General features: G+C 39.0%; 1 protein-coding gene across 2 annotated transcripts; it reads left to right on the forward strand.

Moving 5' to 3' along the window:
- The first annotated feature begins 5,062 nt into the window (after nt 1-5,062).
- LOC149279459 (FERM domain-containing protein 6-like) lies at nt 5,063-18,286 on the forward strand. Of its 2 annotated transcripts, none has more exons than XM_089501153.1 (13): nt 5,063-5,161; nt 5,658-5,748; nt 7,997-8,097; nt 9,158-9,234; nt 11,661-11,847; nt 12,253-12,408; nt 12,740-12,805; nt 13,391-13,459; nt 14,597-14,771; nt 15,861-16,196; nt 16,647-16,766; nt 17,382-17,473; nt 18,002-18,286. In XM_089501153.1, the coding sequence occupies exons 1-13, from the start codon at nt 5,063-5,065 to the stop codon at nt 18,284-18,286; spliced, it is 1,854 nt and encodes a 617-aa protein (XP_089357279.1). The 2 variants fall into 2 exon arrangements, with proteins under 2 accessions (XP_089357279.1, XP_089357280.1); XM_089501154.1 differs by having other exon boundaries at nt 7,997-8,076.
- Nucleotides 18,287-18,689: the final 403 nt, after the last annotated feature.

Below are 18,689 nucleotides of genomic sequence, written 5' to 3' on the forward strand. Positions count from 1 at the left end.
AAACAAGTAGTATGTAACAAAACAATTTGACTTACGGAGACAACAGGTGAGGAGGGCCCTGCTTAAACATATTGAAGATGAATATGGTTGAACATAAAGCTGGCAACAGAAGTTCGGTGAAGTTTGCTGGGTTTTTTTGTTTTGTTTTTTAACTTTCATGGATATTAGAATTTGCTTTTAAAAGATCTGTTTTCAGTAAAATGTAATTGGACATGGCTAGAGATCTGAAAGCACAAAGTTCCTTTGAAATGGATATCATGACTATCCTTACGTGTGTTGTCATGTTGAATTTTGAAACTATTGGACACTTTGGATAAAATACAAAGAGGACATCCCGTGGAGTGGAAGGATATATATATATATATACCGTTCAAAATTCTGGGGTCACTTAGCTGTTTTAATGAAAAACAAGGACATTTCTAGCTGTAAAATAATTGCAAAAGGGTTTTCTGACAATCAATTAGCCTTTTAAACATGGATCACCGAACACAATGTCCCATTGGGACAGTGGGTAGGTATGATACTCCATAGGGATTGTACTCCAAAAGATTTGCTGATTAACCCTAAATTATACAACTGAAATCAGTGTGGTTTCTTATTCAAATAAGGTTAATTTAAATCATATCAAACTTTTTTAAACAAAGAGCTAAGTCTATTTTTCTCCCCCTTTATTACATATTCTTTATTACATAGGTTAATTTTTTGCTCTAAATAAATGAAGTTTTAGTCCATTTTTTCTTTGTGCATTCCTGTGCATTTTCTAGTGCATGGTATAGCATTTTTTTTTATGTAGCTATCGTTCTAAAGCCCACTATAGAGCCACTATAGGGATGAGGAGTATTATTATTATTATTATCCTTTATTTATAAAGCGCCAACAGTTTACACAGCGCTTAATACAATACATAAATTCAAGGGGTCTGACAAGACGAGAATTGACAGACTAAGATAAACCGATACATTAGGTGGAAAGAGAGCTCGGCTCGCAAGCTTACAATCTGGAGGGAATGGGGTGACAAACATAAGGCATAGAGAAAGGGTGAGAGGTAGTGCGGTGGTTGTATCGATGACAAGGAAGTTCTAGCAGCTAAGATGGTGCGGATGGTGGGTTTTTAGATGTTTCTTGAATGTTGGGAGGGAGGGTGAATGCTGAAGGTTCCTTGAGAGTAGATTCCAGAGATATGGGGCAGCTCGAGTGAAATCTTGTAGACGGGAAAAGGAAGAGGTGATAAGTGAGGAGGAGAGCCTTAGCCCATGGGAGGAACGAAGGGATCGAGTAGGAGAGTATTTGCTAATGAGGTCAGAAATGTACGGAGGAGCAGTATTATGGATGGCCTTATATGTCAGTACAGGATCTTAAATTTATTTCTAAAGGTAATTGGGAGCAGGGGGGAAGCAGAAGAGGAGCGACGTGCAAGGAAGATGAGCCTAGCAGCGGCATTTAGAATAGACTGTAGAGGAGAGAGTCGAGACAGTGGAGTGCCAACCAGAAGAGTGTTGCAGTAGTCAAGACGGGAAATGATAAGTGAATGAACCAGAGTTTTTGTGGATTATTGGGTGAGGAATGGGCGGATACGAGAGATGTTTTTTAGGTGCAAGCGGCAGGATCTGGCGAGGGACTGAATGTGAGGGATGAAGGAGAGGTTTGAGTCAAGGATGACCCCAAGGCATCGGGCCTGGTTAGTAGGAGAGATAGTCGTGTTGTTAATGGTGATTGAGAATTCAGGTAGTGGAGTGGAGATGGAGGGAGGGAAGATAATGAATTCAGTTTTAGAAAGATTAAGTTTCAGGTAGTGTTGTGACATCCATGAAGAAATAGCAGACAAGCAATTGGTAATACGGGACATGAGAGATGGAGAGAGATCAGGAGAAGACAGGTAAATTTGGGTATCATCCGCATATAGGTGATACTGGAGGCCAAATGAGTTGATTAGTTTGCCAAGAGAGGAAGTATAAAGAGAGAACAGCAGAGGGCCAAAGACTGAACCTTGGGGGACACCAACCGAAAGTGGAAGGGGTGATGATGTCTTGCCAGAGAAGCTGACAGAAAAGGAACGGTTAGACAGATATGAGGAGATCCAGGAGAGAGTTGTATCTCGAATGCCTATAGAAGCAAGTGAGTCTAGAAGAAGGTGGTGATCAACAGTATCAAAAGCAGCAGAGAGATCCAGTAGTATTAAAATGGAGTAGTGACCTTTTGCTTTGGCAGAGAGCAAGTCATTGGAGACTTTTGTTAGAGCTGTTTCAGTAGAGTGAAGGGGTTTGAAACCAGACTGTAGAGGGTCAAGGAGAAAATTAGAGGTGAGGCGATTGTACACAATCCGTTCAAGCAGCTTAGAGGTAAAAGGAAGCAGAGAGATAGGGCGGTAATTAGTCAAACAGACGGGATCTGAGGAAGGATTCTTTAGAATTTGTGTGATTAGCGCATGCTTGAAGGCAGATGGTACGGTTCCAGATGATAGAGAAAGATTAAATAGGTGGGTAAGTGATGGACCAAGGGATGGACATAGAGACTTTGTGAGGTGTGAAGGGATGGGGTCGAGGGGACAGGTTGTTGGGTGAGAGGAAGAAAGAAGAGTGGCTATCTCTTCTTCGGTTGTAAGGGAAAAGGCAGTTAGTATAGTAGGAGTGGAGAGAGTGGTGGTGAGTGGTGTAGGAGGGAGTTGTAAGGAAGAGAGGTCTTTTCTAATAGTCTCGATCTTCTCTTTGAAGTGGGTAGCAAGATCTTGGGCAGTGAGAGAGGTTTGTGGTGTGGGTGTGGAGGAACAGAGAAGGGAGTTGAAAGTAGAAAAAAAGGCGTCGTGGGTTGGAAGAAAGAGAGGATATGAGAGTGGAGAAGTAGAGCTGTTTGGCGAGAGAGAGGGCAGAGTTGTAGGTGTGAAGCATGAATTTATAGTGAGTAAAGTCTTCGCTGCATTTGGATTTTCTGAAGTAACGCTCAGCCGTGCGGCAGCACTTCTGAAGAAACCGTGTGGTTTTGGTATGCCATGGTGGGCGTTTAAATTGTCGGGGGTAACATGTAGTAATGTGATCAGATCAGTAATCTGTGTCAGGATCCCTGCACTGCGGTGAACTGATTTACTCTATGGGAATTGGGGTGGATCAGAAATCTTACTTGTATACTTACAAAGCTGTTAACCAGGTTTTATTTACGCATCTTCCACAATAATTAAGAAATATGACAAAAGCCCATTCTAGGCATTCTTACTAACCCTGGCTGTGGCGATGTATAAAAGTTAGATGTGGCTATTTCTGTAGTGACTGTAGGCTAAGGATTTAGGGAATGTATGGTATGGACATGTTACAGCAGTGGGCAGGAGAAATCAATGTCTCTTCTGTTGCCTGAAGGTTTAATGTTCCCAACGTGTCACAGATCGAGAGATATGGAGCTTTCAGAGAAAACAAAAATCTTGCTTTAACAGTATTCCATAAACCACATGTCCCTAAAATACTGTTTTTATAGATTAAATGTCACCATTTATCATGTTTGGCAAAGTGCGCATTAAATCCCCCCCCCCCATGTGCTCTGAATGCTGGAGTGGCCTTGTGAGGATGGCATTTAGCCTTCTAGGTGGGGGTGCAACTAATTTGTGCCTCTGAATCCCAAAGGAGAAATAATTAGCATTCTTTCTGTCCAATAGTTCAAATGTAAAGGTGACCTGTCCTGGTAGAAAGCCCTAAAACACTTACCTTAATGAACAGGCGTTAAAAGCCTTTGCTAGAAATAAAAACCCTCAGCCATGGGATAACATTTATTTATTGATAGGTTTATATTCTGCGGCACTATAAGATTTTGTTTAGCGAGATAGCAGTGGTGCATGTGTTTTCACAGCCAAAATTAGGGAGAAAAATGAAATTACACAGAAAGAATTTAAATTGTTTTATACAATAATATAAAAAGTAGGACTTAATGCTGGAGCACCCCATCCTCGGAACACCCTTCCTCAACCCCGTCCATTTATATCCCACTCTCAAACTTATACCATATTTTAATTAATCAATTTTAATTAATTTTATGTTGTTTCTACGTGGAAAACAAATGAACAAATGGACGATGGTGGATCCAGAGCCTGACCTCGACAGCACTAACACACACCCAGACACTTACACACCCAGACACTCGCACTAATGCACGCACCCAGACACTCACACTAACGCAACTAGACACTCAACACTAAGACACACATTCAGAAACTGACAGGATGCGCTATAGGTAAACCTTCTACCCTTTCCGTCTCTCTCTCTGCATGTTATAACACAAGTTACCAAGACCTACAAATATTTGAAATGATCAGCCAATCAGGAGCTGGAAGTCAGGTGCATGCTGGTAAAATGCCTAAACAAAAATATATTCAAATCGCTCAAATATTAACACTAAACAACTTTAATACTCTCTTAATGTAAAATTGGATGAACACTCCATTAATGGAAAGATGTATATTATAAATAAAAGTAAATAATAATTAATTAAAACTATTTAATTTCAAACTCAAACCAGTGTTATGTCCGGGACTTACGTTTGTCATTACATTGAATGCAAACAAAAAGAAAGGCTTTCTTTAGTCTATTTATTTTAGTAATAAGCCAACCTCAGCTATTTCCCAGTAGAATGAATTTTCGAATTATTCATTGCCATTATTCTTTCCATCAATTATTCATTAAACCTGCTTGTGTGGTATTTCTGATTAGCTGCGTGTAAGAAAAAAATCTATAAATAATAATATTTATTTTTTCTTTACGTTGATGAATCTGTTGTAAGGTAACATTAGTCTTTTTCAAATCAATATGTTCCTTGCTGTTTAGAGACCTTTGTTGTCAAGATAATAAATGGCTAAATTTGTGTGATCTGTTGGATTTTAACAGAAATTTCAGTGGTTTTAACCTTTTCTTAAAATCTTTTTACAGTGCTCGTTTATGATTAGAGGAATTCCCCCCCTCTATGTAGAATGATGACCACAATGATGATGATGATGATGAAGAAACGTCCATCCCATTCTAAGGATGTAAGGTGCCTACAAGGGATTGAAGCACCACAGTGACCTCCAGGCTTAGCCCAGAACAAAATGAGCAAACTGAACTTCCAGAACAACAGAGTTATGCAGGACCGACGAAGCATTTGTGTCTTCCTACCTAACGACGACACTTTAAATGTTATTATAAATGTAAGTCGGTTCTTTGGGTTTTTAAAGACAGCACTAGTGAATGCAAAGGGCATCACAACAGCAATAAATCAGAAAAGTAATAATGGTGCTCAAAGAACAAATATGTCCCATAAAGAGATATCAACATAAATATACATCTCAGAAATCTATTAGAAAATTGTATACTGACACAACACCTATAGCAGTATATATATATATATATATATATATATATATATATATATATATATATATATATATATATATATATCAAGTCTAAGACCAGAAGCAAACATACAGCAAAAAATAACACCAGAAATGCTACTTTTAATAAAATACTTGGTGGTACACTTGGTATGTAGGATGGAGACTTAAAACTGAAACGTTTTCTCCAGAATTTTCCCAAATTACCGCTGAAAACCACAATCCTCCTTTAAACAGGTTGGGACGCTCTAAAAATATATTTATGTTCCCGGTGTGTAAATGCAATTTTTAAACAATATGTCATATATTCCAGGTTAAAGCACTTTGCCAGGAGTTACTTGTCCAAGTATGTGATCTTCTCCGATTGAAAGACTGTCATCTCTTTGGCCTCAGTGTTATACAGAGTAAGTAAAAGAACTGGTGAGTGTGAATGGAGTTTATGTACTAACAATCTGGAGATCTGAGATCCCAATTTTAAACTAAACAAATGGGACATTCTTACCTCTACAACGTCTATATTATATTCTACCTTTGTCCGTTTTAGATGAGGAGTTTCAATGTTCTGCTCAATAACGGTTGAAATCAATGTACTGAAAGTGGCCACTTTTATGATAGTTTTGTTTATAAATTTGACATTTTCTGAAAGCACCCGGATTGTTATAAATGTTACAGTTTTGATTCATGAGTTGGATATAACGCCAGGTACTACCCAGGCAAAATATAAACTCATTGTTTTGACCATTTTTTTCTTATGTTACAATAACACATAAATCCTCCTTTTAAAAAAATCTACATTTTAACAAAAAAGAGAAAAATAAGCTGGAAATCCAGTTTTATATTCACACATAAAAACTCTTTAGAATACAAGTTTTCTTGTTCTGAGAAATAGAGATTAAATGTAAGTAAACCCAACACCCTGTTCAGTTTATTTAACATCCTTATTTGTAATAAGCTTTTTGTGTTAAAACAATATTTTTCCCTAGTATTGTCAAGACATTGACAGTATATCGTATACCATGGCAAAGTATAAATGAATGTTTAAGTATGAGTTTTGGGCCAGGTTCTTTTAGTAGAGATGCAATAATCCTGGGTAATACAATGCCAATTTTTTTCATAGAGAGAATAATAAATAAATGAATACAAAAGTGAGATAGAAAAAAGGTAATAAAAAATGAAAATCTAATTTGCCAAAATCTAATCCAGCCCACGGTTAAGGGGAAACCTAGTTCTTCTTCTTTGTGGGCAGTTTTTGTTTTTTTTGCATCTCTTCAGAATGAATGTGGCAATCTCAAAATTAGATAACAAGTTTGTTTTCCCCTAATGGGAAATTCAGTCCAATTAACCACATGTGGCTGATGATATTGATTTTTTAACTAGCAAAACATATTTTAACACGACAGGTTGTCTTTAGGTATGAATAGTTCCCAACACCTCCTCCAAAAGAAAACGTGATTATTGAGAATTATCATAATATATATTTTTGGTGGGGGGTACAATCCTTCACATATGCTTTACATAATGATTTATTGATTTATAAAGCGCCGTCGTATTCCACAGTGCTATAATAACTGCTTGAGTGTCTCTCTAGGGCTTCACATTAAATGCTTTAGCGAGTAACCCTTGAAATACCAAAAAGTTGCTATGCTTGCATCACTAACAACAGGGCATGCCAACACCCCTCTCTGGCACTTTTGGGGTTAAGCCCGCAGCTTGACACATGTTTAGTGTGATGATTAATGAACGCAGCTGAGGCAGGCCCTGCTAGATGGATCCTGCAGAAGTCACATTCCAATGAACTGGAATTCCACCCAACGGTTCAGAAGAAGACTTAACATGGAGGGGGCAGATCTGAAGATGGGCTTCAAAAATCACAAGCGAACAACGTGCCACTTTAACGTCCCAGATTGGTGACTTCATAGTAGTGTTTGGTCGCAGTAATGGGAGGAATGACATAATCCAAGCATAGCTTCCAGCTGAAAGAATCAGCCCATGTGAATAGCAGAGCTAATAAACAGCTGTTGGAGACCGCATGGAGTTACTTTAGGGATATGGAGGACCTTGGTGTTTTCTGCGTAGCCCAATCTTCCTTTTAACAAATGTTTTAGCTTTATTTGTCATCGACAAGTGAGCCTTATTATTTTAAGGCACTGAAGACTTAAATCATTTTAAAATATATGCTAAAACCATCATGCTTATACCCTCAATAGCCACTGTTTGCACATTCAGCATCAGCCAGTTACTTATCATAGACAACTTGAATATTTTAAGTGGATCTATCATCAGAAACGTTAGTAATAAGCAGCAGGCTGAACAGAAATAATAACAATATAACTTTACTTTGTATGTGATACTTTTATTTATATAGCACCAACAGAATCTGCAGTGCTGTACAACAAGAATACTTACTGTATATTACTATAGGATACCCTATATTAAACTATATAATATAAAGTTGTTGTTATATACTGACTGATATAATCAAAGCAAATTTTACATGATCTTTTAGTTAACTCTTTGAGTTTGTAGGGACATAGCACTAGAATATTAGGGATAAACTATAGAATGAATTAACTGGCACCATGCTGTCTCGAATGAAATGTACTTGTGTAAATAGATTAAGTACATTCTCCTCTCTGTATCTCTTTTGAACAGACAATGAACATGTTTACATGGAACTTTCCCAGAAGGTTTATAAATACTGCCCGAAGGAGTGGAAGAAAGAGGCCAGTAAGGTATGTCCCTCCGTGCGCTGTGTTTGCTCAACAAATTTCTTGGCTTGCTTTTCTGAGGAATTTTTGCCGTTGGCAGAATGCTGATGAAAAGTATCTGTGGATGGTGCGGTAGGAAGCTCAGCTGTTTGCAGATTCACGTCTCTGAGATACAAGGCAAAATGTGACATAAATCCTGTTTGGATTAGGTGGCAACTCGGTGCCCCCCGGGTTTGGATAGATACGCTCAATAAGGAGCTGTAGGGGGATTGCTATTGCAAATGATCGTAGTCACAGAGAGCTTAGAGGAGGACTTTGCCACCAGAAACCCAGCTGCCATCATGGTATAATTACGTATGAAGCAGGCATACCTCATATGCACCACTATAATATTCTTTATTTAATTATATACATATATATCTGCAGGGGCGTACCCCGAGTGTTTGGCACCCGGGATAGAACCTATATCTTGCACACACCCCTTCGGCCTCCTGCACCCCATGTTAACTCACATGTATGTGCTGGCATATATTTTTTCACACACTCTCACATTTGCACAGAGTTACACACTCACTCCAACACAATGCACACACTCACTAACACACACTTACACATACACAGTCATGCTCGCACACAAACATTTACACACTCATGCTCATGCACACACATCAATGAATGCTCACATACACTTACATATACACATCCATGCTCACACACAAGCACACACTCACACATACACATCCATGCTCACACACAATTACCACGGGGTTTGGTATCCTCATGTTACATGACCCCTCTGCTTTCCTGCTTCCCAGAGCTGGTTAAAAAAATTTCACAAAGGGCTCGTCCGATCGGCCTAGAGGGCAATTGTCACCCTGATGAGTGGCACCCAGAGCGGACCACCCCTCCTAAGTACTCCACTGTATACCTGCCTACCTAATATAACATACATATTTTAATTGTAAATGGTGAATGTATCTGTTGAATATTATTGTATATTATATACCGTATTGTATACTATATACAGTAAATATATATATATATATATGAATCTGTGTGTGAAATATATTTGTTAATCTTTTTTTTTTTTTTTTAACCCCACCAGGGTATTGACCAGTTTGGCCCTCCTATGATCATCCATTTCCGAGTTCAATATTATGTTGAAAATGGCAGATTAATAAGGTGAGATTATAAAGTGCAAATAATGATAACATATTTGGCCTCAAATATATGTTGTTCATGAATTCTTTTTCACCATGGAGTTTATACCATATAAGATCAACAGACAACAGACAAACCCTGTGCTTCTAGCTCCTTGTCCATGTACACCTCCACTTGGAGATATCTTAACCTCTGTTGTAGGTACTTTTGAAGCACCCCCATCATCAGAGTGCCATAAGAACCCTCTGACCACTTAAATGGGAGGTTCTGTTCCAAGCCCATGGCAAATTACTACCATTCTGGTTTAAAGACCAGAAGCCCCGCAAAAGATGTCCTCGCCAGTTCCACCATTGTGCATGTCGAGCAAAAGTAGGGTTAGACTGTTTTCATTAGCGAATGAAGGACCCATAAAATATGGTGCCGATGTTATTGCACATTTTTCTTTATGGAGATGGTGGTAGATAAATGGAAAAGCATCCCAGCAGAAATGGTAGCGGTAATACAGTAAATTAATTTTAACATAAATGGTTTAAGCACAAGACTGAAGTATAAACTTTACAGCAGGAATAATGGGCAGACTAGATGAGCGAATGGTTCTTATCTGCAGCCAAATTCTATGTTTCTATATAAGAATTGTAGTAGGAAATAGTTAAGTCATATGCCAAGGATCTTTAAACAAACCTTCTTTTAATAATAATGTAACTTAATGTATTTTTTTAATTTGCGAGACCAAGATGGATATTCTGGTTATTTGGTAGAATCTTAACGTTCCCAATGTTCACCAGTCCTTGATTAATTTATTCTACATCTAACAAACAACCATAGATAAGAAAAACTATTTAAGAAATAGTTAAGAGCTTTTAATTGACTCATTACAGCTAATGTTTTTACCTGCTTTCTGGTCCAGTAATTGGCATGGCATTTATAAACAACAATGTATTTATTTTTATTAGAATACTAGTAACTGGTTGTAGGGGGGGGGGGGGGATCCTGTTACACCAAATTGCCAAGGAATTTACCAAAACAGATCTAGTAAATTGGGTTGTTAAATGGTTGTTTAGAACACTTTGGATAATGGTTCCCATATAACTCTTGGTATCCTGCTGAGCGGGCGCCAGAAGTAAACAAATGCGGACATTTGTTCTACAAGCAAAAACAAGACGCCTACTGCATGGACTCATCACCTCTCACAGATTTTTACAACTGTCCATAAATCGGTGCTTTTATACCCATTAACCAGCTTGTAAGCACACTTTGATTTAGAATGACTCCTCACAAGTTAAAGTGTGAAACACTAAAAGGCATAGAGATAAATGTGTCACTTTCGGGATCAAGTACAGATCAAAAGTCAACTTTAGGGTCACAAGCTGGCCAGTGGTGTCCCTTCTCCCAAATCCTGCATTTGCAGAATGCTTCGGCCCATCCAGTCTACCCATTTTACCTGCCGTGGAACACCTCAAACCTTATATATATACTTTATGTGTATACTATGAGGGCAGCCATCTTCATCTCCCGTTCTCAGGATCTACATGATTATTTATCCCCAGTAATTTATCTCCTGTTAATGTTAAGTTGCTGGTTCAAGCAGGGTGCGGGTGTGTGAGGAGAAGGGAGAGATCTTCAGGTCTAGAGGTTTCCCTAATTAGAGAGGAACCTTGTAAGGTGAACTCCTAAGACATGACGCTCAGTCAGCCAAGAACCTTCTATGACATATCCCAAAGTCTCATCAACCTCTGGCCAGATTTACAAACTTTTGTCAACCACGGGGCAAGTTGGCATAGCAGAAAACCCAATTTTTTGTTGAGATGCATAATTTTTAATAGCATGAAGTACTCCATAGAATGTATGTAGGACTTGCAGTCGGGTTTCCGATGTATTCTTAGTGGATATCGTTGTGCTATTTGCAGACAGTTTAAAAATTGCATCACAGATAGAAAACGTGAGAAGCCATAACCGATCGGCTGCAGACATCTAACATATGTAAAGATTTTGTCTTTCTTGAAAGCCTTGTGCTGAATGGTAACACACGTCAAAGCGGCTGCATAACAGATGTTTTCGGTGGTGATCCGTGTCACATGTTCCAAACGGCTGGATTTTTTTCGAGAGGGGGGGGGGTTGTCACTAACATCCGTGCAATTCCACAAACATCTGGAGTCCGTCATACGAGGGAAATGCACTTAGCAGGAGATATTGTAACCAAATGCTTTAAGAAAAACAGATTCGGGTTGCTTAACTGTAGCAAAGAAAAAAAGTCTCCTTGTGTTGGGGCCGTGAATAGTTATACTTTATCTAAAAAAAAAAACAAAAAAGCTCTAGTTTCCAGGAATCTATGGGAAATGGCAATTTTGTAGAATAGATAACTTTTGAGGAGAGGCGACCGATGCATTGCTCATCTGAAAGCTTTTATGAGCACATTTATGAGTTCATTTTTTGTTCTTTGATTGTAGCGACAGAACAGCGAGATATTATTACTATTGGCACCTAAGAAAGCAAGTGTTACTCTCGCAGTGCCTGCAGAGAGAGGAGGCCTACTTCCTGCTGGCCGCCTTCGCGCTGCAAGCTGACCTGGGGAACTTCAAAAGAAACAAGCATTATGGGAAATATTTTGATCCAGAGGCTTATTTCCCTCCTTGGGTACGTACATTTTCTTTGAAATAAACTTTCCTCGTGTACTTTGCTTCTTCTTTCTTCTGTCGGTTTTCCTCTCTTTTCCTAGCAATGCTTTGAGGTTGTTTTCTCACAGTGAACGGATCTCAAATGGCCTCCACGTCACTAGAATCTTGTCCATGAAGCCCTAAGATTTCCGTGTCCGTTAGACCAAAAGCAGCTTTCATTATATATAATGCAGGATTATTTACACTCAAAGAGTTCCTTGGTTTACTCAACAGATACTTTTGTTTTTACAAAGAAAACACAAGAAAACATATAATCTTTGATTTACCGAATTACAAGGCATACAAAGTACTGATTCTTATTTACTAATATATTCTGATTCTTGGCGCCACTGTTTGCATCTTGACTCTGTTTTTCTTGACCCAGGTGATTAAGAAAAGAGGCAAAGATTACATCCTGAAACACATTCCCAACATCCACCGCGACCAATTTGCTCTGACAGTGTCTGAGGCTCATCTTATGTACATTAAGGAGGCAGCGAGACTCGAAGACGTTGCTGTACATTACTACAGATTATACAAGGTAACGGATGTCACAAACGCTCCTGCCTCCTTATAACCTATACATTGTTATCATATGTTCTATGTACACTCCACGCAAAGACCATATATACATATTCCATAAACGTGAATTTCCATTATACAGCCCATAACGACACAATGGAAACTTTTGTGTTCTCCCATAGTCTTAATATCTCTTTATCATTGTCTTAGCTTCTCCCCCTTTTTTTGGCCAACAAACATCTTTGAATATCTGGAACTTATGCCGGAAGGACAGTTCTTTATTAATCTTTAATTTGTAAGTGATAAGATTGGATGAATGTGACTTCATCCCATTGTGGTTTCCTCCCTAGGACAAAAGAGAGACTGAAGCCTCCTTGATCCTTGGACTCACTTTGAGAGGGATCCAAATTTTTCAGGTTGGTAGCATTTTTTGGTATTTGCTAGGTTTAGGATGAATTTAAATACTCATTTTGGCAATAGTTGCATATGAGATAAGTATTGTTCCAGCTACCACTGGGTTTTATAGGGTCACCATATCCTTTTATTGGGAGAACTAATAATACACATTGGCCCACACATGGGGATGTTCGTACCTGTGGAGAAGGGAAAGGTGAGGGAGAAGATGTCTGTATTGTCCTGTTTTCATCATCTTCAGACTATGATGTCACGCTCACTCACTGGCATAAGATCTAAGAAAGAGAGATCTTTGTCATTGGAGGTTATATTTACTTTCATTCTCCTCATAGACCACCATAAAAAATATGATGGACCTAATGAGACTCTAGCTGGCCAAACATGATGGTTTCTAGTGTTCTAGGTGAACTAAGTCGATAATGATAACTCCCATGCATGATGGGTTTTTGATAAGTGTTTACAATGAGAGGACAGTTTAGGTTGTTGGATTATTTGTGATGTGAACAATCCTGCTTGATTTGGGTCCAATGACAAGGCTTAAGTCCATGTTTGCAGTAAGTATTTTTGCGTTTTATTATGTTTTACAGGGTACAGGAGATGAAAAGCAACTACTTTTTGACTTTCCTTGGACTAACGTGGGAAAACTTGTGTTTGTGGTAAGTGAGATGGATCAATGAGATGAGCAAGAATAGATTGCATGACGAGGTGTAAAAGAACAGTGGCCGGGAGTAGCTATATTCCTATAAATGAACTAAGAAACAGGGTATTAAGTATTAACACCACCCTCTACAGCATGCAATCTCTATAGAATGCACAGAATAAAACGGCTTGGCAGTGTTAAGCAGTTATTACAGACAGCAGGTATCTTTATATTGGTTTAGGGGCATAGGAGTTGCGGTTCTTATAAACATTCAGTTGTATATTGAGATAAAGCAGGCAGTTTGCTTGTGGCTATTCTTGTATCATTCCACGTATTAATGTAAAAAAACTGGTCACAGACGCTACTTATGCTGATCTATACAGCTGTAGGCTCCAGAAGTCTTGGATTAATCAGCTGCTCTCTGCTATTATAGGGGAAAAGCGGGGCGTTTTGATGGATGCCTTAAATGATCTGAAAGTTTCATTGAATTAGGCAGAAATATATTAAACGCACTTGAAGGTGCTCAGCAGCTGCAAAATAAAGAAAAAACGTTTTAGCATGATAGGACTTGGAGTGTCAATAATAATCTCAACCGCTGATCTCTGACGTACCGGCGAATTTCCACCTATTCTTTTCTTTGGGAGAAGCTCTTCAGTGGAGAACCGAGATTCTTTCTGTATACTGTTCAGATCCCTGGGATTTTGTCATGTTTAAAGCGATGGTCATGGGGGAGTCTCAGCAAAGATCTGCGTTACAAGACACACATATATCTTTGTGGGAAATGCACGGCTGGTGGCATTGATGCCATCTGTCAGGCCGTGCTGCCGCAGGTCTTGGCCTGAATCAGACATTCATGTTCTACGGCAGCTGGAGTACTAGAGGTTGCCTGACCTTGGAAGACATGACTGCAATACACCTGCTCCTAGCTATCTAGCTATACATTCTGTGTATTCGCTAACCTCTTCTTAATACTCCTATAGTCTATATATCTCCATCAGTGTTGATGTTCTGTTCCTTGGCCATATCTCTCTCAGCTAGCGGAAAAAGGTTACATTGTTAGGAATATTGTAACCCGTCTCAGTGCAGCGTTATTTCACCGCTTATTAAGAAACGTGTCCTGGATATGAAAAATGTCTGTGTGATCTTCCTCCAGGGTAAAAAGTTTGAGATCTTACCAGATGGCTTGCCCTCGGCCAGGAAATTAATTTACTACACTGGCTGCTCAATGCGATCGCGACATCTCCTTCAGCTGCTCAGTAATAGCCACCGACTGTACATGAACCTGCAGCCTGTCCTGCGCCAAGTCAGGAAGCTCGAGGAGAATGAAGGTATGGAAAGTGTACATCACCGGCTGAAAAATGTAATGAGATCAACACTGTGTCCTTCTGTATATCTTTTTAGACTGTTACAGACATAAGAAGCTCACGTTTTGTATGCGCTTTTATCTGCAAATACTTAAGACATCTCTTTGGTGACACTCCTCCTTAGAGATCAAGAGCTAAAATCCAGAGATAACAATAAAACCGATTTACATAAGATAACACGTAAGCAGATTTCAGCATAGACTGCAGGCTTCATTAGGAATCACACTGCTGCGTAAGGTCTCCATCGTTAACGTCTATGTCCCAGAACAACAGGAAGGTCTGCAAATTGCACGCATACTGAGCACATCGCGGGAAAAGACTTGAGAAGTAATGAACAGCGCTCATATCTCAGGGCTTGTTTCTTAAAGGCGCTCAGCTCCTTTTAATGTACCTGAGATGCCAACCACGGCAGAGGGGTTTACTGGGGGTGCTGCCCTAGGGCTGCCCCAAAGGTACAAATACCACTGGGTAGAGGCCAATGCAATGAAGGGATTGGAACATGCATCAGACAGACATGTGGCTCCTGAATCTAAGACCAAAGAGTAATGAACGTTAGACCTTTGATTTTTATTTTACTTTCAGTTCTGCAGACAGATGCCTAAAAAACAAGGGTTTGGGGTTTACACCCTGATTGTATCGTTTCCGTGCTTCTATACAGTCTATTTTCGCAGATATACATTGGACTGGGGATGACGAAGCACATTAAGAATTGTTGCCCTTGCCATTGTTAGCTACATGTTTTGAGGCAATACATTACTGGGCTTCTAACTTTGGCTCGGCACCTTCTGCTAAACCACCGACCATTATAACAATCACTTCAACACATACCACGGTGTCGCCAATAGAGAAATCCTTTCACATTCCAAAGGCAGCCATTCTAACATCATTGTTTTCCATTATACAATTTTTACCGTTGAACATTTATAAATCACCCACCCCAGGCACATTGATTGATCCCACATGGATTCAGTAAAGTCCTTGTTACTCTCTTCTTTCTAATGAAGTGACTGTAGGATGATGTTCATTTCTAAAATAGCATCTTTTGGTTTTTAGAGAAGAAACAGTATCGGGAGTCCTACATCAGCGACACATTGGACCATGAAATGGACCAATTGGATAAGAGATCTTGTGCCAGCGGCAGCAGCGCAGGGAGCGTCAAGCACAAGCGTCTCTCCAGGCACTCCACAGCGAGCCACAGCAGTTCGCACACTTCGGGGATCGAGGCCGATACCAAGCACAGGGATATCGGGCCGGAGGACAGCTTTTCGGGGATTTTGCTGCACCGCAAACTGAAAACCTGCAGTTCCATGACCAGCCATAGCAGCTCCCATACCTCCGGAGCAGAGAGTGTCGGCAAGGACAGATTGGACGATGACTCGCAGGATGATGGTAATTTAAATGGATAGATGTGCTGGCTGCGCATGCAACTTCCATGCTCATTTTGATTCACAAATTAATGTTCTGACTGTATTACCAATCCTAATTCTCATGAGCGCAAACTATTACTAGGTGACTACCACCAAAGCCATAGTATTGCGGTGTTCCAGACTAACAGTAGTTATCATTGATTTCTTCTGTGCTACAAAAACTCTGAACTTACTTCTTTATCTGCAAATCCCTTTTCAAGGCTCATTATCCTTTTACTTAACTGGCTTTGATTACTTGCCATCCATTGCATTAGCTCATAGTTAGAAAATATATATATATTTTATTACATTCTTTTTTAACTACCAGGCCACTAGTTACCATCATGTGAAGCCATATTGGCGGAAAACTAACACAGAAAAGGTTGCAATTAGTATCGCTTTATGGTCCCTAAACTCAACTGTTTGTTTACAGAGATAGAAATGTTGGTTGATGACCCAAAGGACCTTGACTTGCCATTGGATATCAGTCCTGATCTATGTATTTATATTACTGAAGATATGCTGAGCTCACAACAACTAAATGGGCATACAGGTGAGCCATAAGGGACATCCATCAGTCTATTACTATAATGCAGCATCCCATTCCAAACCCCCGAAAACAACCTAGGATTTAAATGTGTTCCCAATATATGAATATAAAAAAAAACTAAAGATTGAATGATTAAGGAAATACATGCATGGAGCCCAAAAACAAGAGAAGACAAAAAGAAAAAAGTGAAAAAGTAACTCCTACACCCAAATATTATCTTAATTTTTTATTTATATGATAAATCTTCTGCATACATTTTAATTAGGAGAAGGAAAAATAGTTTCCTAGCAGTTTATATAATATTTAAGTAGCGTTTCGTTCTTTCAGTTGCGTTTAACAGGGATGTCTGTGGGCTAGATGCAGTCGCACATTTTACTGATCTTCGTGGTTGCTTACCTTTGGGCTTTTTTTTTTCTAAAAATCAAATCGAATCTAGAAATCTTCAAATGGGAAAATCTGTGCTTCTCTGTTTTGTGCTGCGTTTGTTAAACCCAAGCCTTTATTCGAATTCTAGTAACTTAATTGGAAACTATTGGAATCTTTGGATACATTGCTTTTTTTCTGCTTACGTTTACGCAAATGAACTAATGTTTTTCTTACTTTTATAATTGTTTCAAGGGTTAGTGGTAAAGGAAATTAATTCATCAACTTCCAGCTCCTCAGAAACAGTGGTAAAGCTTAGAGGCCAAAGCATTGATTCCCTTCCTCAGGTACGTCAAGAATACGTCAAGAATACAGAAACAACACCTCTGTCTTCATAGTATATTCAGATTTTGAAGTTGTTTCACATCACATTAGTGGTAAAGGCTGATGAATTTCTTCCTTACTTAATAAACCTAAACATATATTAAAAACCATTCCAGATACCAAATACTCATTCCAGCTGAGCTGATTCATCTCTTACTTCATTGGCGATTCTGGTTTCCAAATTAAATTGAACCTTGGTGACAAACTTGCCATCTGAACCGACTACTGAACCCATTACGGGATTAATGGCTGCTTCAGTTATCAGCTTTGGAGTGAATTTGGTGCATCATGAGATTTACTCGGAATACATCACATATGCTACTGCCATTATCCAAATTATCAAGCATCTCGAGTGAGGTTGTCTGGTTATAATAGTTTGTTTTTGTTATGAAGGGTTCCGACATTAAGTGCCATCCAGGATTAGCCGCTAAGTCAACGTTATACCTTTTTACGTATTTTCGGATTTCTTAAATAAGTACTTACTTTTACAGAGCACAAGCAGGAAACCAAAGACTTCCACGGACCGTCACAGCTTAAGTCTGGATGACATCCGCTTGTATCAAAAGGACTTCTTACAGATTGCTGATCTGTGTCAGGACACTGCCCAAAGCTACACGTTTGGATGTGGTCACCCCTTGGAAGATAAAGGACTTTATTGTCATGGCTGCCTCGCTCAACAATGGGCCAACATTCAAGAACCTCTTTCAGCCAAAAAGGCCAGCAAATACTTCTCTCTGGACCTGACTCACGATGAAGTCCCAGAGTTTGTTGTGTAAGACTTACCATTCACGGGGGCCTGGCTGCCCAGATTTTCAAAAGACATCTACAAACCTTTTGCCAAACCTTTTTTTTTATATATTTTGATATTATGAAATTGAAGACTTTAAAATGTTGAGTTTGTACAGTTCTTTTTTTTTTTTTTTACATTTGATAAACAGGTACTCTTTTGTTTACAGAAGTTCATTTTTGGGAAAACATTCAGCCATAATGGGAAACATTTTGTAGGTATTTGGAGAGAAAAAAGATATGCTCTCCAAATAAAAACAAATTTAAAAAAATGGGGTCAAGTAAAAGCGCAATCCGATCAACAGAAGCAAAACAGCTTCAAAGAAGGAATCAGCAAACAGAAAGGTGGAGAAACAAACTACGCCATATGCTGTTTTCTCATGAATAAATAAA

This window comes from Sceloporus occidentalis, unplaced genomic scaffold (genome assembly GCF_023333645.1).
Source record: "Sceloporus occidentalis isolate IW3139 unplaced genomic scaffold, rSceOcc1.0.p SCAF_165, whole genome shotgun sequence".
In the NCBI taxonomy this organism is placed as follows: Eukaryota; Metazoa; Chordata; class Lepidosauria; order Squamata; family Phrynosomatidae; genus Sceloporus; species Sceloporus occidentalis.